This window comes from Galeopterus variegatus, unplaced genomic scaffold, assembly GCF_000696425.1.
Source record: "Galeopterus variegatus unplaced genomic scaffold, G_variegatus-3.0.2 Scaffold0, whole genome shotgun sequence".
Taxonomy (NCBI): domain Eukaryota; kingdom Metazoa; phylum Chordata; class Mammalia; order Dermoptera; family Cynocephalidae; genus Galeopterus; species Galeopterus variegatus.
The window spans coordinates 1,865,711-1,884,982 of NW_007726111.1; the positions used below are offsets into that span (position 1 = coordinate 1,865,711).

The window sequence follows — 19,272 nt, forward strand, 5'->3', positions numbered from 1 at the left end:
ACCCTCGGCGTCGCTCCCGCGCCCCGCTCAGCCAGTGAGCGGGAACCGGCCTGTATGTGGGATCCGAACCCTCGGGCGGGAGCGCCGCCGCGCTTCCCAAGTGGCGCACTTATCCAGTGCGCCACCGGGCCGGCCCCCCCCGTTTATTTTTTAGTTCCCACTTGTGAGTGAGGACATGTGGTATTTCTCTTTCTGTGCCTGGCTTATCTTAACATAATTACTTAACATAATTTTCTCTAAAATTAGAAGTTCATCTATGTTGCTGTGAATGGCAGAGTAGTATTTCTTTGTGTATATATACCACATTTTCATATTTTCCTTAGATTCTAAGATAATTTTGAATAGTAGAAGATACAGCAGGTTATTTAGTAGCATGTAGACAAAACAAATTTAACCACTTTTAAATTGTTCATTATATGCTTTGTCTGAATTCATTTAAACTCTAGGATACAGACTATAAGTTGTTTTTTAGATGTATTCTTTAAGACTATAGTTAATTTTGAAATATCTCATTTGTGGTGAAATCTAGATAGACATAAATTATGTTGCTTAATATTTATGGCCATCAGCTTGAAGCTAAGCTAGAAACAGTCAAGTTACATTTATTTCTACTACCACAAATCTTTTGTTGGAAACATTCTTTCAAAATGAACTCCATGCCATCCCCCCCCAAAAGTATCAATATATGCAGGCTTCAAAAAAAATGGACTAATATTTAATACTAAGGAGAATTAAACTCTTCATGTAACTGCTGGCTGTGAACAATACTAGACCTAAAAATAGGTAAGTCATATTTTACATTTAAGAATTCAAGGAAATATTACCAACTTTAAAAGAAGGGAGGTTAATCTCCATCAAATTATTTAAACTAATTTGGAAAATGCTATTGTTGTTATAAAATTAAATTTTTTTTTCCTTTTTGTCTTTTTTCGTGACCAGTAATGGGATCGCAACCCTCAGTGTCGCGCCCACACCACGCTCAACCAGTGAGCAGACTGGTCTCTATATGGGATCTGAACCCTCGGCGGGAGCGCTGCCGTGCTCCCAAGCACTGCACTCTACTGAGTGCGCCACCGGGCCGGTCTATAAAATTAAATTTTTAAAGTGAGGCTCTGCCACAGCAAATTAGATGATTGTGGTCATAAACAATTAACATTTATGTACACCTGGCTCTAAAGAATGAAGACAGAATCCAATACAAAAGCAAATTCACTCAATCTAGATGCCCTTAGCTGATTAAAAATTCCTGTGCAAAGTATGTTAGACATCCTCATTCAGGGCCAGCCCGGTGGCACACTGCTACAGTGCGCCACTTGGAAGCGCGGCGGCGCTCCCGCCGAGGGTTCGGATCCCACATACAGACCGGCCGCTCACTGGCTGAGCGAGGTGCGGGAGCAACACCGAGGGTTGCGATCCCGTGCTGGTCCCGGTCCGGTACGGGCGCGACACTGAGGGTTGCGATCCATTGCCGGACACGAAAAAAGACAAAAAACAAACAAACAAACAAAAAAAGACATCCTCATTCAGTTACATGTAGAGTTATTATACAAAATAGCAGAAAATCAAAGTGTATAATCAGAACTGGAAATAAATTGACAACAAAGTTGATCAGGTTGAGATTCTGTCTTATTTGTATAGATACAGCCAAGGAAAACACACCTGTTTTAAAGAATTGTATTTTAAATGTAATTAGTAAAGTTATGTATTCAAATGAAATCATGTACCGTGTTATTCAGGATACTTGTTTGTTAAAATCAGTATAGATTATTGTTTTCTTTTTATGAGAAATATGTAATAAAAGCATATAAGAAGACAAAAAGAGTGTGGTTAGGATAATGTGATATATTTTCAGAGACTGATGATTAAATAATGCGTTTTTTGAATTTACTTATCAAATATTTATTATGTTAAATTTTTTTTAAGTTTAGTCACTTCATTTTAAATTAAGAGTATGGAAGACGTTAATAATCACTGAGTAGATTGTGAAAACAGATTGTGCATCTATTAATGAGATTTAAGGGACAAATTAATATTTATTTAAAATGTGTTTATTATAATAAGGATACTTAACATCTTTCTCTAGTTGATGATTAATTAACTATGCTGCATTCATTTTGAAAATATTTATTAAATGTTATGCCACGTGCAAGACATTGTTTTGAGGGAGGAAAAAAGAAACAAAGAAGATATGAGTCTTGTTTTCGAGCAGCTTAGCATCTAATAGGAGAGATCATTCAAGTCCATAGGCAACTAAAAACTAGGAACGTAATACTGTATTTCCTCAAATCTAAGATGGACTAAACCGTAACACATTGTCTTTCACTCCATGTTTATTGGGGGGGAATCAGCAGTGCTGATCGAGATCACAGGAGGTGTAGAGATGAGTGGCACTGCATACACTATGGGTTTGCCAGGCCTGCCAGCAAAGAAATAATGGAAATGGGCTGGAGGAAAAGGCTTGGGAGGAAGCTTTGGAAGATAAGATAGTCAGAAATATAGACAGAAAAAGAAAACTATGATGAGGTAGAGAGAAGAATTCAACAATGGCATTGTAGAAGCTGGAGTTTCAAAGAAAGTATAGTTAGGAAGTACTAATGAATGAGATGAAAAAATTAAAATAACAATTGTGTACTTTAAATATGGTTGCATTTTCAAAAAATATTTTATGATGTCTAGTTTTGTCACAGTATAAGTATAAAAAGCAATCAGTCAACTGTTCAATCTAATTCCTAAATCAGTGCTCTCTTCAGAAAATAGTTGTTTTATTTTTATCTTAAAATTTTAATAAATATATTTTTAATATTAGGCTACCAAGTACTCATGGCACATGTGTACATGTGTTTCTAGCAATAACACCTAGGATCCTTTTAGAAATAAATGTTTCTATTTATTTGTGAATATCAAAGAAATGTCATATTTTCAAAAAAATTTCACTTACCCAATGTAAAAGCCAACTGCCACCTATTGGGACTGGAAACTTCCATACTCAAGGAACACATTTCCTTTTGATTTTTAGTGGTGTATTGTGGGGAGAGGTGAGGAGTTGGGAACTTACCAACTGAGGTTAAATAAAATGACTCTTTTGAGGATTATTCACTTGTTCATTTATTTACTTCATCACTATCTAAATTTCTTTTCTCTCCGGATTTAAAATTTGATTTTGTTTTGTTTTTTTTTGCTCTGAGATGTTGAATATCTGTGTGCATCATTTTTTTCTAGGTTATTCTTTGGTACAAAATTTTTAACAATATTAACATAATAATGAAAATAATTTTTTTGGTCCCGTTGGGAGTTGTGTTTGAAATGCATGTATGGTTAACAAGCCTAGTGCATGCTACTACTGAGAACATCTGCTGCCCTCTGTCATCTGTATTAGTTGCGGTTGCAATGTATGATGTTTCCTTGGTCTCCAAAGCCTACCACCTGCGTCGTGAGGAAACAGATTGGTTTGATAAACCCAGGGAGTCTCGTATGGAAAATGGACATGGTCTGGACCGAAAACTTCCAGAAAGATTAGTCCACTCTAGACCACTCAGTCAACATCAAGAGCAAGTAAGTGCTATATTTAGCAATCTATTTTAGATTTATCAAAAAAAAGAGACAATTTTACCCTAGAATGCTCTCTATTGTCCTAAAATCAATGGGATGTTTGTAAATCAAGTTCACAAACAATTTTTTTCAATAACTTAAAGGAATAAGTAACCAATGTCATCAGCTATGACTGATTGACATTGGAGCTTAGCTGTGTTGCTCCACCAGGCAATTTAAGTGATCGTTCCTCCTACAGATAATTATTAACTTTGTATAACATATCCAGCCCTGCTAACCAAGGAAAATACATGGGTCGCCTAAGGGTTTACAGAATATTGGGTAAAGTAGATTGGGTAATTTTCCATGCTTTCCAATAACAGTGTGTTCATGTGCTAAGAAATGGCAAATAGGAGGATGACCAAACCAAGTCAGCTAGGAGAGAAGAAAGGCTTGCTTTGGGGGTTAAAAGGGAACTGACATTTTAGAGGGTCTATTACTCATATGTGGAAATATCCGTTGTTTTACATTCATTTTTGTATTTTACCTACAGAGCAATTCACATATAGTAGATACCATTAATTGATATATTTTATATATAAATAAACTGAAACTTAGAGGTATATTTTACAATTAGGTAAGTATGATCCCAAAACTTATGATCTTACTCACTTTAGAGACAATGAGGTGATGTTTGAGTTGAATTTTAAAAGATACCTAAGAGACCAACAGTTGGATAAATTGAAGGAGTTTCTTCTGGTAAGCCAGATGACCTTAAATCAATTGACTTAGAAGACCAGAAATTTACAAGCTATGTACTCATTATGATCATTAAAATACCTACAAAAGAGACAGTTGTCTTATTTTGCTTATATTGACTCCTAAATCATCCTGCTTAAGTGAATCACTGATATAGAAGACACCCACATATTGAATAACTAAGACGCATATGAACTTAACTATGATTTAATTCAGTGTTTGCCATATTGTGGTTATTTAAAAAAAAAAAACAAAAAAAAAAACAAGTCTTTTGAATGTATATGAACTGTCTAAAATACATTATCTGTACTCTCATGTTTGATTTCTTCCTAAGCAATTTCAGTTTTCATGAACAAATTTCTAGCTATTTAATAGAATTTTCTTTTTTTGGAATGCTGTTCTGATTTTCTATATACTATCTTATTTTCTTGAAATCTTGGGAGTCTATGTATTATAAATATTTGCTCTTTAGTTTTTGATATATTTAGTACATTTTTTGATGTAGGGTTGTGTTTATTACTATAAGCATGTCAATATACTTCCACTTATGTGTATTTCATTTTAACATGTCAGACAGTACTGATTTATACTTTTCTTAGCTATTCTAATTCTTAAAATTGTATTTATAGTTGTATTTCAACTCTCATCAAATAGACCTGGCTGAGGAATAAGAAATTAATAAAATAGTTCTGACCATGTTTAAAATTCTTAAATTTACCTTTTTTATCTACAATTACTAAAATAATAAATTTGTCCATTGAAAATAACTTCCTTGAATATATTTCATTGTAAGAATCTCTCTGAAATGACATATTTGTTATGTCTTACTCATCTCATTCGTTTCTCTGAAGTTTAGTATTCCCAACAAACCTAGATCAAGTCAATGAAAACACAGATACTTTAACAAAATCATAATAAGATAAATTATATACACTGGAGAGCTAAAAAATAACAACTTTTATACATTTATTACCCAACACTTCTCTTTCCATGAGTACTCAGAATAGTTTTCTTTTCTCAAACTTATTTATTCAACTAGTATTCTTTGAGGATACATTTAATTTGTTTCTACCCAAAAATTATTTTCTAAAATTTTATTCTATTCTATACAGATGAGATGCAGATATCCCTAATGACATTTTTTGTTCCTTATTTTCTGTTACTAATGTATATGGATTTATGATTTTAATCTACTGAAAATATAGTACATCATGTTATGTATAATTATAGACCAAAGTAATGCCAAAATTAATCAGAGAGGGAATATTTGAGAATTATTTAATAAATTTCTTGCTATTTTTGATAAAGTAGAAAACATAAAGATCTTCATTAGGTGAATATAATACAGTAATGTGTATTTTCTGGCTAAAATGAATTTTTTACATTGTCCTAATTTTTTACATTTTAATTCTGATATCTAACATACAAACAAAGATGTATATATACAGTTATAAAAACTGCAAATATGTAATGTTATAAACTAGCTATAACATGAACAGCCATACAATCACCACACAGGTCAAGGAAGGGAACATAGCCTGCCCCCAGAAACCCCCAAGTGCCCCTTCCAGATCATGACCACTCCCTTGCCCAAGCAAGTAACAAAGTAGTGGTCTTTTGTGGCAATAATTTGATTTTCTTTATAGTTTTTTCTAAATAGATGCTACAAAGAAGATAACATATGCTTTAATTGCATAAATGTCAAAAACTTAATTATATATAGTTCAAAATTCATGTTTGTTTGCATTAATATTTACCTTCAAATACTGTCATCCTCTCTACCTTATCATAACTATGTTTGGTGTGGAGATAGAAAAATGGCATTCTTGTTTTATTCACTTCTTTGCATCTCTACTCGTAAAAAGGTAATATTGAGTTCTTAGTACTAGTAAACTCAGATGCTTTTATTTGAAATAGTATGCATAACAAGAATTTATGCTGATAAAATGTTCTGGAGGCAAAAGTAATAAAACCAAATTGACTAATGCAAACACTAATTTATCTGCTTTTAAGAATATTTTATGTAAAACATGCATTAGAGGGATAGAAAAATATTTCTGAAAATTTTTTTAGTCTCATAATCATGTAACTATAAAAGAAATCAGATCTGCAACTCCATATTTGTTTATTTTATAATATATGTATATGTGTTTACCGCTACACTAGTCAATGGAAATTCAACTCTGCTTTGTGAATTGAACAGTTCACTTAACCTTTTATTTTTAAAATTTGTCCTCAGTCCCTTAATCTACAAGTAGGACTAATCCCTTTCACAAGGTTGTTGTAAAGGTCAACACTTCTTGACTATTACAAAATGCCTCCACTCTCTACGCTAATGCGCACCTCCTCTGCAATTCCCATGACACTGCTGCATTGAGGTACAGTGAGTTCCTCAGAAAGAACCACTCTTTCTCTTTATTCTGTACATTTGAATGTTCTGTTTCCTCTACTTGGACACTTTTCCTCCTTTATTCTCTTGGCTAACCTACTCGTCACTCAGGTCTCCATGTACATGCCTGTCTTGCAAGATTTCCCTGACACTACTAACACCACCTCCCCACAAATCGTTGGTAAGTGTTCTTCCTTTGTGCTCCAGTAGTTCCCACACATTATGTCTGAGACCATGAGGTCCTGAACAGCAGGAATTCTCTGTTCCATTCACCATGGTGTATATGTTATATAGTGCCCAGCACAGTGCTAGGAGCCCAAAAGGGCACTCTGTCCCCTGCATGTAGCATGTATGGTATTTAAGTGAGGGAATGGGTGAATGTTTGTATAAGTAAAAGATATGTTAACACAAAACTTATTATTTCATAAATATAAAGGTTTGATTTATAAAAATAATTCCTTTTGAAATATTTGTAGATAGGGAAGAATAACCCTTTTTCTGAGAGGCATACAGATGACAGTTCTGTCAATGCAGAATCAGCAAAAGACAATGACATAACAGAGACCAGCTCCTTGGGGAGGGGGGGGTACCACTTGACATTAGTTCTTCCCCCTGGACTTGCTCTTTTACTTTATTTGGTAGAAGGAACATGTACCTACCCTGTAACTCCATCTGCTAGAGGACTCTCTCCTCATTCACCTGCAATGGTAGAAAAAAGCCGAGATCTATCTATTTTATACATTGGGGACGAATACCTCTGCTTTCTATAGACTTTTGCTCATATTGATCATGATTATGGCAGTTTAATGTTTTTGATTTATTAAGTGGACTCATGAAGTGGTTTAGATAGTCTCTAAAGCCACAAAAGATTTTATGAGATGCTCTGAAAGCAGCATTCATGAAAATGAAGATGTTCAGCATCCTTTCCACTTGCATCATCATAGGTATAAATTAAAAGGCGATCTTGACTAGCAGATAAAACTCTGATGAAAAACTTAGAAAACCTGACTATTCTTCTAAACTGTGCAATACATGCACTATGAGATTATATCCACTTCGCCCCAGTCTGGAAATTAGAAATAATACTAAAGGCAAAATTGTATTTTTTAGGTTTTTTTTGACCAAGTAGGAAAAAAATGACCTTTAAAAATCATTATTAATTGTTATAATACAGGAAATTAGAAGGTATTTGAATTAAAATGAAATAATATATACCAATTTTAATGTATTATCTACAATACTAAAACAAAGGTTAGTTTTCTAATAGCTGTGGAATTTTCGGTGCACATAGTTTAATTTTTAGTAAAAACTAAAGATCTTTTAATGCAGATTAGGAGAGGGTGGAGAAGAGGAAGAAGGTAAGTAAAAGGAGAAAAGATGAGGAAGACAAAGGATAGAAGGTGAGACAGAGAAGCGAAGGAGAAAGAGTAAGGCTTTCTGTGGTTTACAAAGATAGCATTAATATGAATTATATGGATTTTTACAAACCTGTGAACAATATTTTGGTTTTAGTATGCAGAATTCATATAATATATTCCTGGATTTCACAAGATTCTGCTATTTTGGGGGGAGTGTTTTATATTCATCCCAAGCCTGAGTAAGCTTATTCTTTCCTAAAGGTAATAAAAGCTAAAGGATATAATTTTAGCTTGCATTTTTTCAATGCCTATGTAACTTTTAATATCCAGAATTCTAACAATTTTACATCTGGACTTACTAGGGCATATTAAGACAACAGAAATTTTCCAAGGAATCATTTTTTGCAAAATGTACATCTCTTTGATTTCAAATTCTGTTTAATATTTTGGTTTAATATTCCCACACACTTCTTAAGCATATTCTAAAATAGGTAATATAAATGTCTGTCTTTATTAAACTCTATTTCATTGGTAATTTAAGTCAAAAATTTTCCTAAGGCAAAAGATACAAGACTCCATACTGATAAACTTTTATAAATACTATCATTTAGATACGAATTAGTATTTTACTATTTCTATCTTTTATTATTTCACAAATCTCTTTTGAAAGAAAAGTTCCACAAAATATAAAGCACAAGTTTGCATTCGCTAATTTATTTTTGTTTCAGAAACCTCACTTTAGTGGGTAGAAACAGAGATAATGCATTCTGTAGTATTCTCAGGTTCAATTCTCAATAATGAGAACTGAAATCACAGATTGCAACAGTAGCTTTAAGTGTTACTTCTTCTATCTAGTCTATGGAACATCTGTAGTGAATAAGAAATAACAGCATCAGTAATACAACCTTTGAATATAAAGAAGGCTTCAGAAATTATTAGAATGAGCAATAGCTTTATTTACTTATACAGAATTATTCTCAGCATCCAATATACACTGAAACATCTAGTAGATGTGCTCAGCAGAAGTACAATTCCACAATAAAATCAAACAACATAATCATGAAGCAATCCTAATTATGGTGATAGAGATGTGAAATGGTGGGATCTTCTCTGGCTTTTCTCCCATAGCACCACTAATCGCTGAAAATTAAAAATGCCTTTTTGTTTCTAGGCTTTCCAGAGCAAAATCGGCAGCTGGCAATTTTTCATACACATTCTCTATCCACTGTCAACAATATTGACTACATACTCCTGTAGTAACAGACATCCTTCAGAATTTGTTACATGCACTCATTAATTTCCCAAATACAACAAATCAGTTTGCAAGAGCTATTGGTTATAAATGCAAAGACCATAATGAACTCAGAAACCAATAATATTATATAGTGTTAGTGTAAGATGCTTAAATTATCATTTGAGAATCTTCTAATACATTTTACTGACAATCAATGGGCTTTTAAATGAACAAGTCTAATTCTGTTTATTGTACTTGAAGTATCTTTAACATTGATTTTTCACCTTGTCACATGTGTGTATTAGATTATACAGATGAACGGGAAGACTGTGCACTACATCTTTCCTCATGCAAGGATAAAAATAACAAGAGATTCTAAGGATCACACAGTTTCAGGTAAAGCAAATAAAATAATCTAGTTCTTCTTATTCTAATGTCAGATTGACATATATTTGGACTTCAGCTTAGATGACTCATTAAATTTTAGAAAACACCAAGTTTTATATCAAAAATTGTGTTTTGGAAGATGTCAAAAAAATAAGCAGGCTAATACTTGAACATAAAAGATATCAATGACATGATCACTAGCATGAGGAGTTACTAAATGATACATATTTAGATCATTCCTTTCATTAACTGCATTTTTTTTAAAATGTGCATGGTATTACAATGTTCCATAATTCTGCTCTATTTAGTTAATATGTTCACTGGTACCTATGTTCTCACTCAGGTATATTCTTTGTGTTTCATGGACACTGTACGTCAACAGAAATAATTCATAAATGTATATATTCATGTATGGACATATGTATAGGTAATAGATCTAACACGGTATATATGCTGGGGTTTTTTAAAAGCACTGATATAACAAAGAACAAAAGGAGATATTTCTGCAGTGAAATTGCTATTATTCCTTGCAGATTTGAGACCATGGAACATGCAGATGTGGAATAGGTTTTGCTTTGAGCAATTTTCCTCTGTTTATTTTCATAGAGAATGAATCGATTGGGAGTCTAATGTTGTTGTTTTCCTTTTAAGATTAGGTAATTTTTCTTCTGCCAGAGACAGATAATTTAACCTTTCATAATTTTATTGCCATTCAAACTGTATTTTAAGTATTGATGAAAATTCCAGGGGTGAATCTTAAAATCCAGTAGCTCCTTTTGTAGAAGTAATTACTTGCTAAAAACTATTTCACTTCCTCCAGTTCATAAAGCAAAACAACATAATACTTTCCAGAAATGCCAAAATTATCTTCTTCATGAGGTACAATAGAAATCTTCAAACCATTTTTTTCTGTCATCAGAATTTCATATCAAAATATGTTTTCTAACTGTATTATTATTTTTATGCTGTATTAAAAGAATTATCCCCTCAGCCTTATTATTTATCTTTCACAACTCATTATTTGTATTTGTTTTCTTTTACTTCTTGAACTAGCTAATTTAACATATGCACTTCCTCACAGTTATTATTTTTGTGATAAGAACACTTTACATCCACTCCCTCAACATTTTTCAAGAATACAATATATTGTTATTAATTATAGTCACCGTTGAGTATATCTTTTAGAGATGCATACTAAAATATTTACAGATGAAATGATATTGTGTCTGGGATTTGCTTCAAAATTAGCCAAGTATGGAGAATGGTGGAGATATAGATAAAACAAAATTGACCATGATTTGATCATTGTTGGAGCTGGAAGATTAACCACATTGGGTTTTATTATAGTCCTGTCACTACAAATTCCATATGTATAAAATTTTCCATAATACAATTTTGTAAAATTACTGTTTGTTCTCATGTTTAGAGAAAACCAGCTGTGTCCAACAGCTTCATCAACAGTGAAAAAGTTAATGAAGCTAATAATCTAATTGCCTTTGTAAAACAAGATAAAGATGGAACTGAGGAAGGAGTGAAAAATAAAATGTAGTAAACCTCTCCCAAACAAAGTGGAAAGTGGTCATTAGTGAATTTTCATTTTGGCTAAATAAACCCATTGAAAGCAGAAATACTGTGCACCTTTTATAATATTTTAATAAATGGCTCTAGCTGGGTGTAGAACCCATTAAAATATTTTATAAGAATTATATAAAACAAGCACACTTCACAAATAAAAGAAAGAAATTTTATTGGCCAGAAATAAAAATAATTTCAAGATAGAAGATAGGAATAGAGAGTGTTTCTTGATTATTTCCCCTGCGTGGTTCTCAAAAAATGAACAGTGGAACCCTCGTGATCCCTGGGATTCTTTCAGGAGTCCATAAGGTCAAAGCTATTTTCATAGTAATTCTAAAGCAGCATTTGCCTTTTTCACTCTTATCCTCTTGTAAATATACAGCAGAGTGTTTCAGAGGCTACATGTGACATCACAAGAGCTTATACAGAGAAGCAGATTTGAGAATTCAGCTGTCTTCTATTAAGCCCAAATTAAGAGGATTTGCAAAAATGTTACCCTTCTCATATATTTTTGTTTATAAAATTATGTTTTACAAATTATTTTAACATGAAATAAGCTTATTATTATTTAAATACATTCACAAATATTTTTATTGGCAGTTTTAATTTATAATGCACATAATAGACGTGGCTATATTACAAACAGAACAAAAGCTCTTTGAGGTTCTCAGTAGTATTAAAGAGTACAAATGGCTCCTGAAACCAAAAATCAAAAGCTTGAGAGCCACTGCTCTGAAGATATTTGCAGAGAAGGTTAAAAAAAAAAAAAAAAAAAAAAAGGAAATATGTTGTTTTCTCCCCATTAAAAAAAAGAGAAAACCATACAATTCATAAGAAAAATACATTTAGTAAATGTTTCTATAACTCATAGTGGATGAATTTTAAAATATTTATTCATTGATACTCATCCATTTAAAACTTATAGTATGACAAATTGTGTTGAGTGCTAGGTTAATAGAATTAATACAACAAAGACCTTCATCTTCAACTTACTCCTGCTTTAGTAGGAGGACCTAAAATATAAGTAGTTCTTACTATAAAATTTTAGGAACAAGTGAGACAAAAAGCCAAGGAATTTATAAAACTTTATTGTTCATACCCATACCTACATACGTATAAGTGTATTCACACAATACACATACACACCATAATTTATAATTTTGTAATGGTGCAAAGAGAAATACACACCCATACAATCATCTATTAAATGGTCCATAATTTTTATAAAGTAGATCTTTTAACTTTTAACCTATAGACTACAAAGACGTAGTTATAAATGTTTACTAACAACTATACAATGGTTTTGAAAGCCTTTAGTGCTTTTTGAAGCACAAGTGAGCAGAATAGAGAGATAGGTTGTGAGTTTTGGAATCATAAGGATCTGCATTGGAATTCAGCTCTAACTCTTATTTAAATTTTGAGAATAAATGAATTCATCTGTAAAGTAAGATGAGCCCCGTGTATTTGACATAATTGCAAGTGAACCGAACAAAAAATTGTATACTTACTATACACTCAACAAATTCTATTTCCTGCTCTCTTAAAGAGAAATGAACATAGAAAAGGAAATGTAATGCTCAAAAAACTGAGTCTCTGTCTTTTTTATTTAGAACTCTGTCTTATGGCTCCAGAAACACAGCTGTTGAAACAAGCCAAAGAAATTCTTCTGATTTTAAAAAAGGCACTTGCTATGTACAGTTCCATAATGGGCTGGCTACATCTGCAAGGCTAGAAAGACTAATTAGAAATTTTAATAGTGAAAAACATTAAAAATGTTGTTCAGTTTTAGAAGACAGCAGTGTCTTCTTAAAAAATAGTGGCTCATTTTCTATTCCTCATTAGTCATCATCGTTTGGGTTTTTAGAAACAGGAGACAAACTAAAACAGATCTCATTGGATCTTTGTTGGTAGCAGCACCAAATGTGGGTAGCTCTTTATTATTATCATCATTATTTTAACAGACTTTATTGAGGTGTAATTTGCATATCATAAATACCCATGGTTAGTGTATGAATCAATGTCCTCAATAAATTTATGGAGGTGTACACCATGAAAATTTTAGAAATTTTCATCATTACAAAAGTTCCCTTGAGCCTGCTAGCAATTTCTACTTCCAGCAACCCTCACCCAGCTGCAGTAACTACTGTTTTACTTTCTGCCTCTGTAAGTTTGCCTTTTCTAAGCATTCCTTAAAAATGGAGTCACACAATATGCAGTTTTGGTGTCTGGCTTTTTTCATTTAACCAAAATTGTTTAGGTAAGTGTGTTATAGCGTGTATCAGTGTTTGCTCCTTTTTGTTGCTAAATATATTCCATTGCTTGGATATTTTACATTTTCTTTTTCCATTGGATTTTTTTTCCAGTTTATAAAAAAACATTTGCAAGATATTTGCAGAGAAGGTAAAAAAAAAAAATGTAAATATGCTTTATTTTTGCCCCATTAAAAAAAGACTTCATAAAATTTGTATGAAAAATACATTTTGTAAATGTTTCTATAGCTCACAGTGGATGCATTTTAAAATGTTTATTCATTGATATCCATTTAAAACACATGGTATGACAAATTGTGTAGAGTGCTGAGTTAATAGAAGTAATACAGCAAAGACCCTGGTCTTCAACTTACTCATACTTTAGTAACAAGTTTTAGTATGCACACAAGTTTTAGTATGATATATGTTATTTTTGTTGGTTGATTTTTCAAGGTGAGTGTACCATTTTACTTTCCTGGCAGCAATGTCTAAGGATTCCACTTCCTTCATACCATTGCTATAATACTTGGTAAATTCTGCTGTATTTTATGTTGGTGTTGGTGATGTCTTGTTGTTTTAATTTGCATTTCCCCTAATGGCATGATTTTGAGCATCTTTTTATGCATTTATAAGCAATGTATGTGTCTACTTTGGTGAATGCTTATTCAAACCTTTTGAGCATTTTTTATTTGGGCTGTTTTTCTTCTTATTGAATTGAAAGAGTTCTTTATATATTTTGAATACAAGTCCTTTAGAAGGTGTATGATGTGCATGTATTTCCTTCAAGTCTGTCTTGTCTTTTTTTTTTTAAACTGGAGTCTTTTATCGGAAAAGTTTTACATTTTAATTAGTGCAATCGATTTTTTTTTATGGACCGTATTGCTCTTGATAGCATCTTAAGAACTCTTTGAATATCTCAAAGTCACAAAGTAGCTCTCATGTTTTCTTTATACATTTTAGTCTCTGATCTATTTTGTGTTGATTTTTTATATGGTATGAGGCAGGGGTCCAAGTTTTTTTTTTTTTTAACCTCAAATAGACATCTGATCATGCAAGCACTTTTTGTTGAAAAAAATTTTCCCCATTGAATTGCCTTGGCATCTTCGTCAGAAATCAATCTATCATCAGTATAATTGTTTTTGGATTCTTTCTGTTCCCTTGGACTATATGCCTACATGTCAATACACCAATATTGTATACCCTTGATTACTACACTTTTTTTTAAGTTTTGAAGTCTGGCAGCGTAAGTCAACATTTTATGATTCAAGGTTTGATTCTAGACTATTCTAGATCCTCTTAATTTTGATAAAATTTTAGGATCAGCCTGCTGTGATTGTGATAGGAATTGCATTAAAATTTTATAGATCAATTTGGAGAGAATTGGTATTTAATAACTTTGAGTCTTCCAATCCATGAACATTAAGTACCTCTGCAATTAATTAGATCTCCTTTAATTTCTCTCAGTGAGTCTTGTCATTTTTCATGTTCAAGTCTAGCATTTCTTTTATTAAATGTGATCCAAAATATTTTATTCTTTTTGATGCTATTGTAAATGAAGTTGTTTTCTTAATTCAGTTTTGGAATATTCACTGCCAATATGTAGAAATATAGTTGATTACTGCATATTGACCTTTTAGCTTATAACCTTGCAGATGTTGTTCTTAGTTCTAATAGGTTTTTGTGGAATTCTTATGATTTTCTACATGCTAGATCATGTCATCTGCAAATGAAGAGTTTATTTCTTTTATTCTAATTTGGATATGTTTAATTTAGTTTTTTTTGTTTTTTTGTTTTGTTTTGTTTTTTTTTACTACTGCACTGGCTAAAACTTGCTGTACAAAGCTTGAATAAATTAGTAACAGTAGACATCCTTGCTTCATTACCTCTGTGGGGAAAATAATCAATCTTTCACAATTATGACCTTATCCATAGATTTGGGGTAGATGTCTTTTATTAGGTTTAGAAAGTTCCTTTGCATTTTTAGTTTGTTCAGAGTTTTTATCATGAGTGCATGTGAGAGTTTGTTCAAAACTGCTACTGTGTATATTGAGGTAATCATGTGTTCTTTGTCCTTCATGCTATTAATAGGATGCATTTTAATTGATTTTTGGATATTAAAACAACCTTGTATTCCTAGGATGATTTCCATTTGTTGATGGTGTATAATCCTTTGTATGTTTCATGATTTAGTTTGCTTTGTTAAGGAATTGTGTGTTGATGTTCATGAGGGATATTTTTCTGTAGATTCTTTTCTTGTGATGTTTTCGAGTGGACTTGTAATAATGACTGTGTGGAATGTGTTGGCAAGTGTTCTTACCTTTATTTTTCTAGAAGAGTGTGTGAGAAATTAGTATTAGTAATATTTATTTTTTGAATATTTGATAGAATTTACCGGTGAAGTCACTTGGCCTGAACTTTTCTTTGTGGTAAGACGTTTAGTTGTTAATTCGATCTCTTTACTTGTAATAAATCTATTTAGATGTTCTATTTCTTCTTGTTTCAGTTTGGTAATTTGAATCTTCTAGAAATGTGCCATTTTTTCTAAATTTTATAATTTTTGTCATAAACATATTAATATTTTCTTATAATCCTTTTTATTTCTCTTGAGTCATGATTATGTGCCTTTTTACATTTCTGAATTTGATTATTTATGTCTCTTGAAGATTGTCTTTCTGAAGATTTGTCAATTTTGCCAATTTTTTCAAAGACCCAACTTTTGCTTTTATTGACTTTTTCTATTATTTTTCTGTGTTCTATTTTATCAATTTCTGATCTAAATACCATTTATTTCTTTTCTTATACTTGTTTTGTGTTTAGTTAGCTCTTCTTTTTCTATTTCCTTAAGATAAAAAGTTACATTATTGATTTAAGACCTTTCTTATTTTCTGATATAGACATTTAAAACTATATGTTTTCCTCTAAGCACTGATTTACTGCACCTGTGAGTTTTATTCTCATTTTTATTCATTTCAAAGTATTTTCTAATCCAGCTTGTAGTTTTTTCTTCTACCCATTGTTTATTTAGAAACATGTTTTTAATTACCAAGTATTTGGGGAGTTCCAGTCTCTTCGGTTCTCAATCTCTAGTTCTGTTATTACATTGTTTGTTTGGTCAGTTGATTTTTCCTGAGCGTGGGCCATACTTTCCTGTGTCTTTGCATATATCATATATTTTTGCTAGAAAGCCAGAAGTTTTAGATAATATATATAGCAACATTGGATTTATATTTTCTCCCTAGGGGAAATCTCTTCTGTGGTATGTGAAAACTGATGCCTCTGCTCAGATTCTTGTGATTGTCATTATCATTATTATTACTATTGTTATTGTTGTATTGTTTTATTTTAAAACCAGATTCTTGGGGATTGTGTCTGAATAGTTTAGTGAGTAGCTAATGATTGGCCAGAAGTTGTGCTTGAGCACTGTAAACCTACTTATAAAGCTATAAAGTTTCGTTGATGGATTTGTGTATAGACTGGGGAGAATATTCAAAGTTCAAGCAGTTTTTAGTCTGCCTGTTTCCAAGTATGCCCATGGTTTTACTTCTTACTGGAACTTCTGCACATCTCGTAACTATCTTTTGGCTAGGGATGTCTCATAGTTTGGACTCTCCCTGGTACCTGAAAAATATATTAGTGGTAAAAAGTATATAGCCAAAAATAAAAGTCATCTTAATTTCACAACTTATATTTTCTTCCTTTTTTTTCTGTCTTTTTTATACACATGTACACACACACACTCAAAGTTGAAAGTAATGTAATGTAGTTTACATACATATTTTAATATAATATAAATTGCCTAATAAAGGTATTCATTGTTACATCAAAAATTCTTTAATACTGTAAATTTAATGAGTGGCTTTATTATGTTGTAGAGATGTTTAATTATTTACTTCAGTCATTTCTCAATTGTTTGACATTTATGCTGTCTCCCCTTTTCCACTATTATAACAATGCTTCAATGAAAAACTACTACCACAGTATTTATTATTTCCTTAGACTATATTCCCAGAAGTAAAATTACTAGGTAATCAGGAAAGGATATTTTGGATATTCCTTAGACATCTTTTCAAATTTCTTACTGGAAAAGTTCTACAAATTTGCACTCCCAAACTAAGAAATTGTTTTTTCATTTGCTGTTCACTGTAGAAATTTTAAATGATATTCTTTTAAATATATATCTTTTTTTAACTTAGTTCAGAAGCTAAATTTTATGTCATTTTTTTCAAAAGAAAATGTATTTTTATTAATATTATTTTTTTACATTCTAGGATATTGTTGCAGAGCAGTTGGGAGGGAGGGGGAGAGGGTAAAAAGGAAGGAAATGAGATGAAAGAAGGAGGAAGGAGGGGGGTGGGAATGAGGCCTGTGGCATCCCCCTCATTCCCACAGGGGAGACCAGGGGGCTTCCAGCAGGGCCTTGGTCATTGCCTGGCTCGATGCAGATGTCAGGGGGGTATGGCAAAAGCCCTTAAACCCCACCACCTCAGCTCAGAAACCCAGGTCCCTTCTTGCTGAGGCTTGCTGCTTGCCACTGGACTGGCTGCAGGTGTCGAGACGGGCATGGCCAAGGCCTAAGGCCCCCCACCATCCCAGCTTGGGAGAGCCTGGGGTGCTTCCTGTGGTGGCTCAGTGGTCATCACTGGGCTGACTGCAGATGTCAGTGGGGTGTGGCTGAGGCCCAAGGCCCCCTACTGCCCCAACTTGGGAGAGCCCAGGGCACGTCTTGTAGTGGCTCAGTGGTGGTCACTGGGGTGGTTGCATGTGTTGGGGGGTGTGGCTGAGACCCTCATCCCCCACCCTTGAGACTGGTTGTGGGTGTCAAGGGGCATGGCTGAGGCCTCAGCCCTCCCCACTTTCTGGCTTGGTAGTCCAGGGGACTTCTGGTCATTCTAGATGTTATAAGTGTTCTTTGGTGAAATGAGACCTTTATAGTTAATATCAAACTTTGTCTCTGGTTGCAAGTACTTTATTTTTTCTTTCAGTTCTGTGTTGGATTATTCATTGTTCCCACCACTTAAACTCTGCACTGAATCTAATTTGTTGCCCTTTGCTTACTTCTAAAATGGGGAAACTTCCTGTGGGGACCAGTACTTGAGTTCTGTGATTGAGCTAAATTGCTGCTTTGCAGCTGAGTCCCTAGGGAAGGCTTTTTGTGCAGCTCAGGTTTTAATGGTTGACCTTATAGGTATTTCCAGGTCTAGTGAAATCTAGTGAACCTGGGTTGTGTGGAAACTCTGGTCTGGGCCCAAGTCTATTCATCAAACTGCTCCCCCTGCAGTTCTATATTCCTGACCAGTCTCCACTGAGTGGTCCTGTGCTGATTCAAGGGCAGATCAGCCATTCTTGCTGTGCCCCAGTGTTCTCTTGGTGGGCCTGTCTCCCCCAACACCTGTGCTGCAAATACTTCCCATGGGACAGTCCATTCACCAGTCCCTTGTGATGACTCACTGGCCTTTGAGTGGCTCCTTTTTTCAGTTGTTGTGACTCCTCTCTCCTATGTGGGTCCATGGGAACCCTGTTAGTAGTCTTGCTGGCCTGAGGCCCACCAAAGCCCTCTTCTCCCCTGCTGCCTCCAAGCAACTCCATCCAAAGGGCACAGCCATGGCTTTTGCCAGCTCCTGCTCTGCACACTCAGCAGCTCCATCCTGGAAGTGGCTGGGGCTCAAAAGGGTCAGAGCAGTCTTTTCATTCTCTCATCGTGGTTTCTCCCACCTTCATCCACTCTGTAGGTCTCTCCTCCTCTTCCCCTGAGCTCTAGCAGTCCCAGCTTGGTTGTTGTTGCTTTTTTATAGT

The 19,272-nt window shown here is 33.4% G+C and overlaps 1 protein-coding gene across 3 annotated transcripts in view; it reads left to right on the forward strand.

The window, feature by feature from the left end:
* PCLO (piccolo presynaptic cytomatrix protein) overlaps positions 1–19,272 on the forward strand; it is a 421,017-nt gene that overhangs the window by 229,797 nt on the left and 171,948 nt on the right. For all 3 annotated transcript variants that reach the window (XM_008589167.1, XM_008563007.1, XM_008566033.1), the window contains exons 8-9: positions 3,416–3,552; positions 9,574–9,664. In XM_008589167.1, the coding sequence (XP_008587389.1) occupies positions 3,416–3,552; positions 9,574–9,664 (228 nt within the window). The remainder of the gene's footprint in view (positions 1–3,415; positions 3,553–9,573; positions 9,665–19,272) is intronic.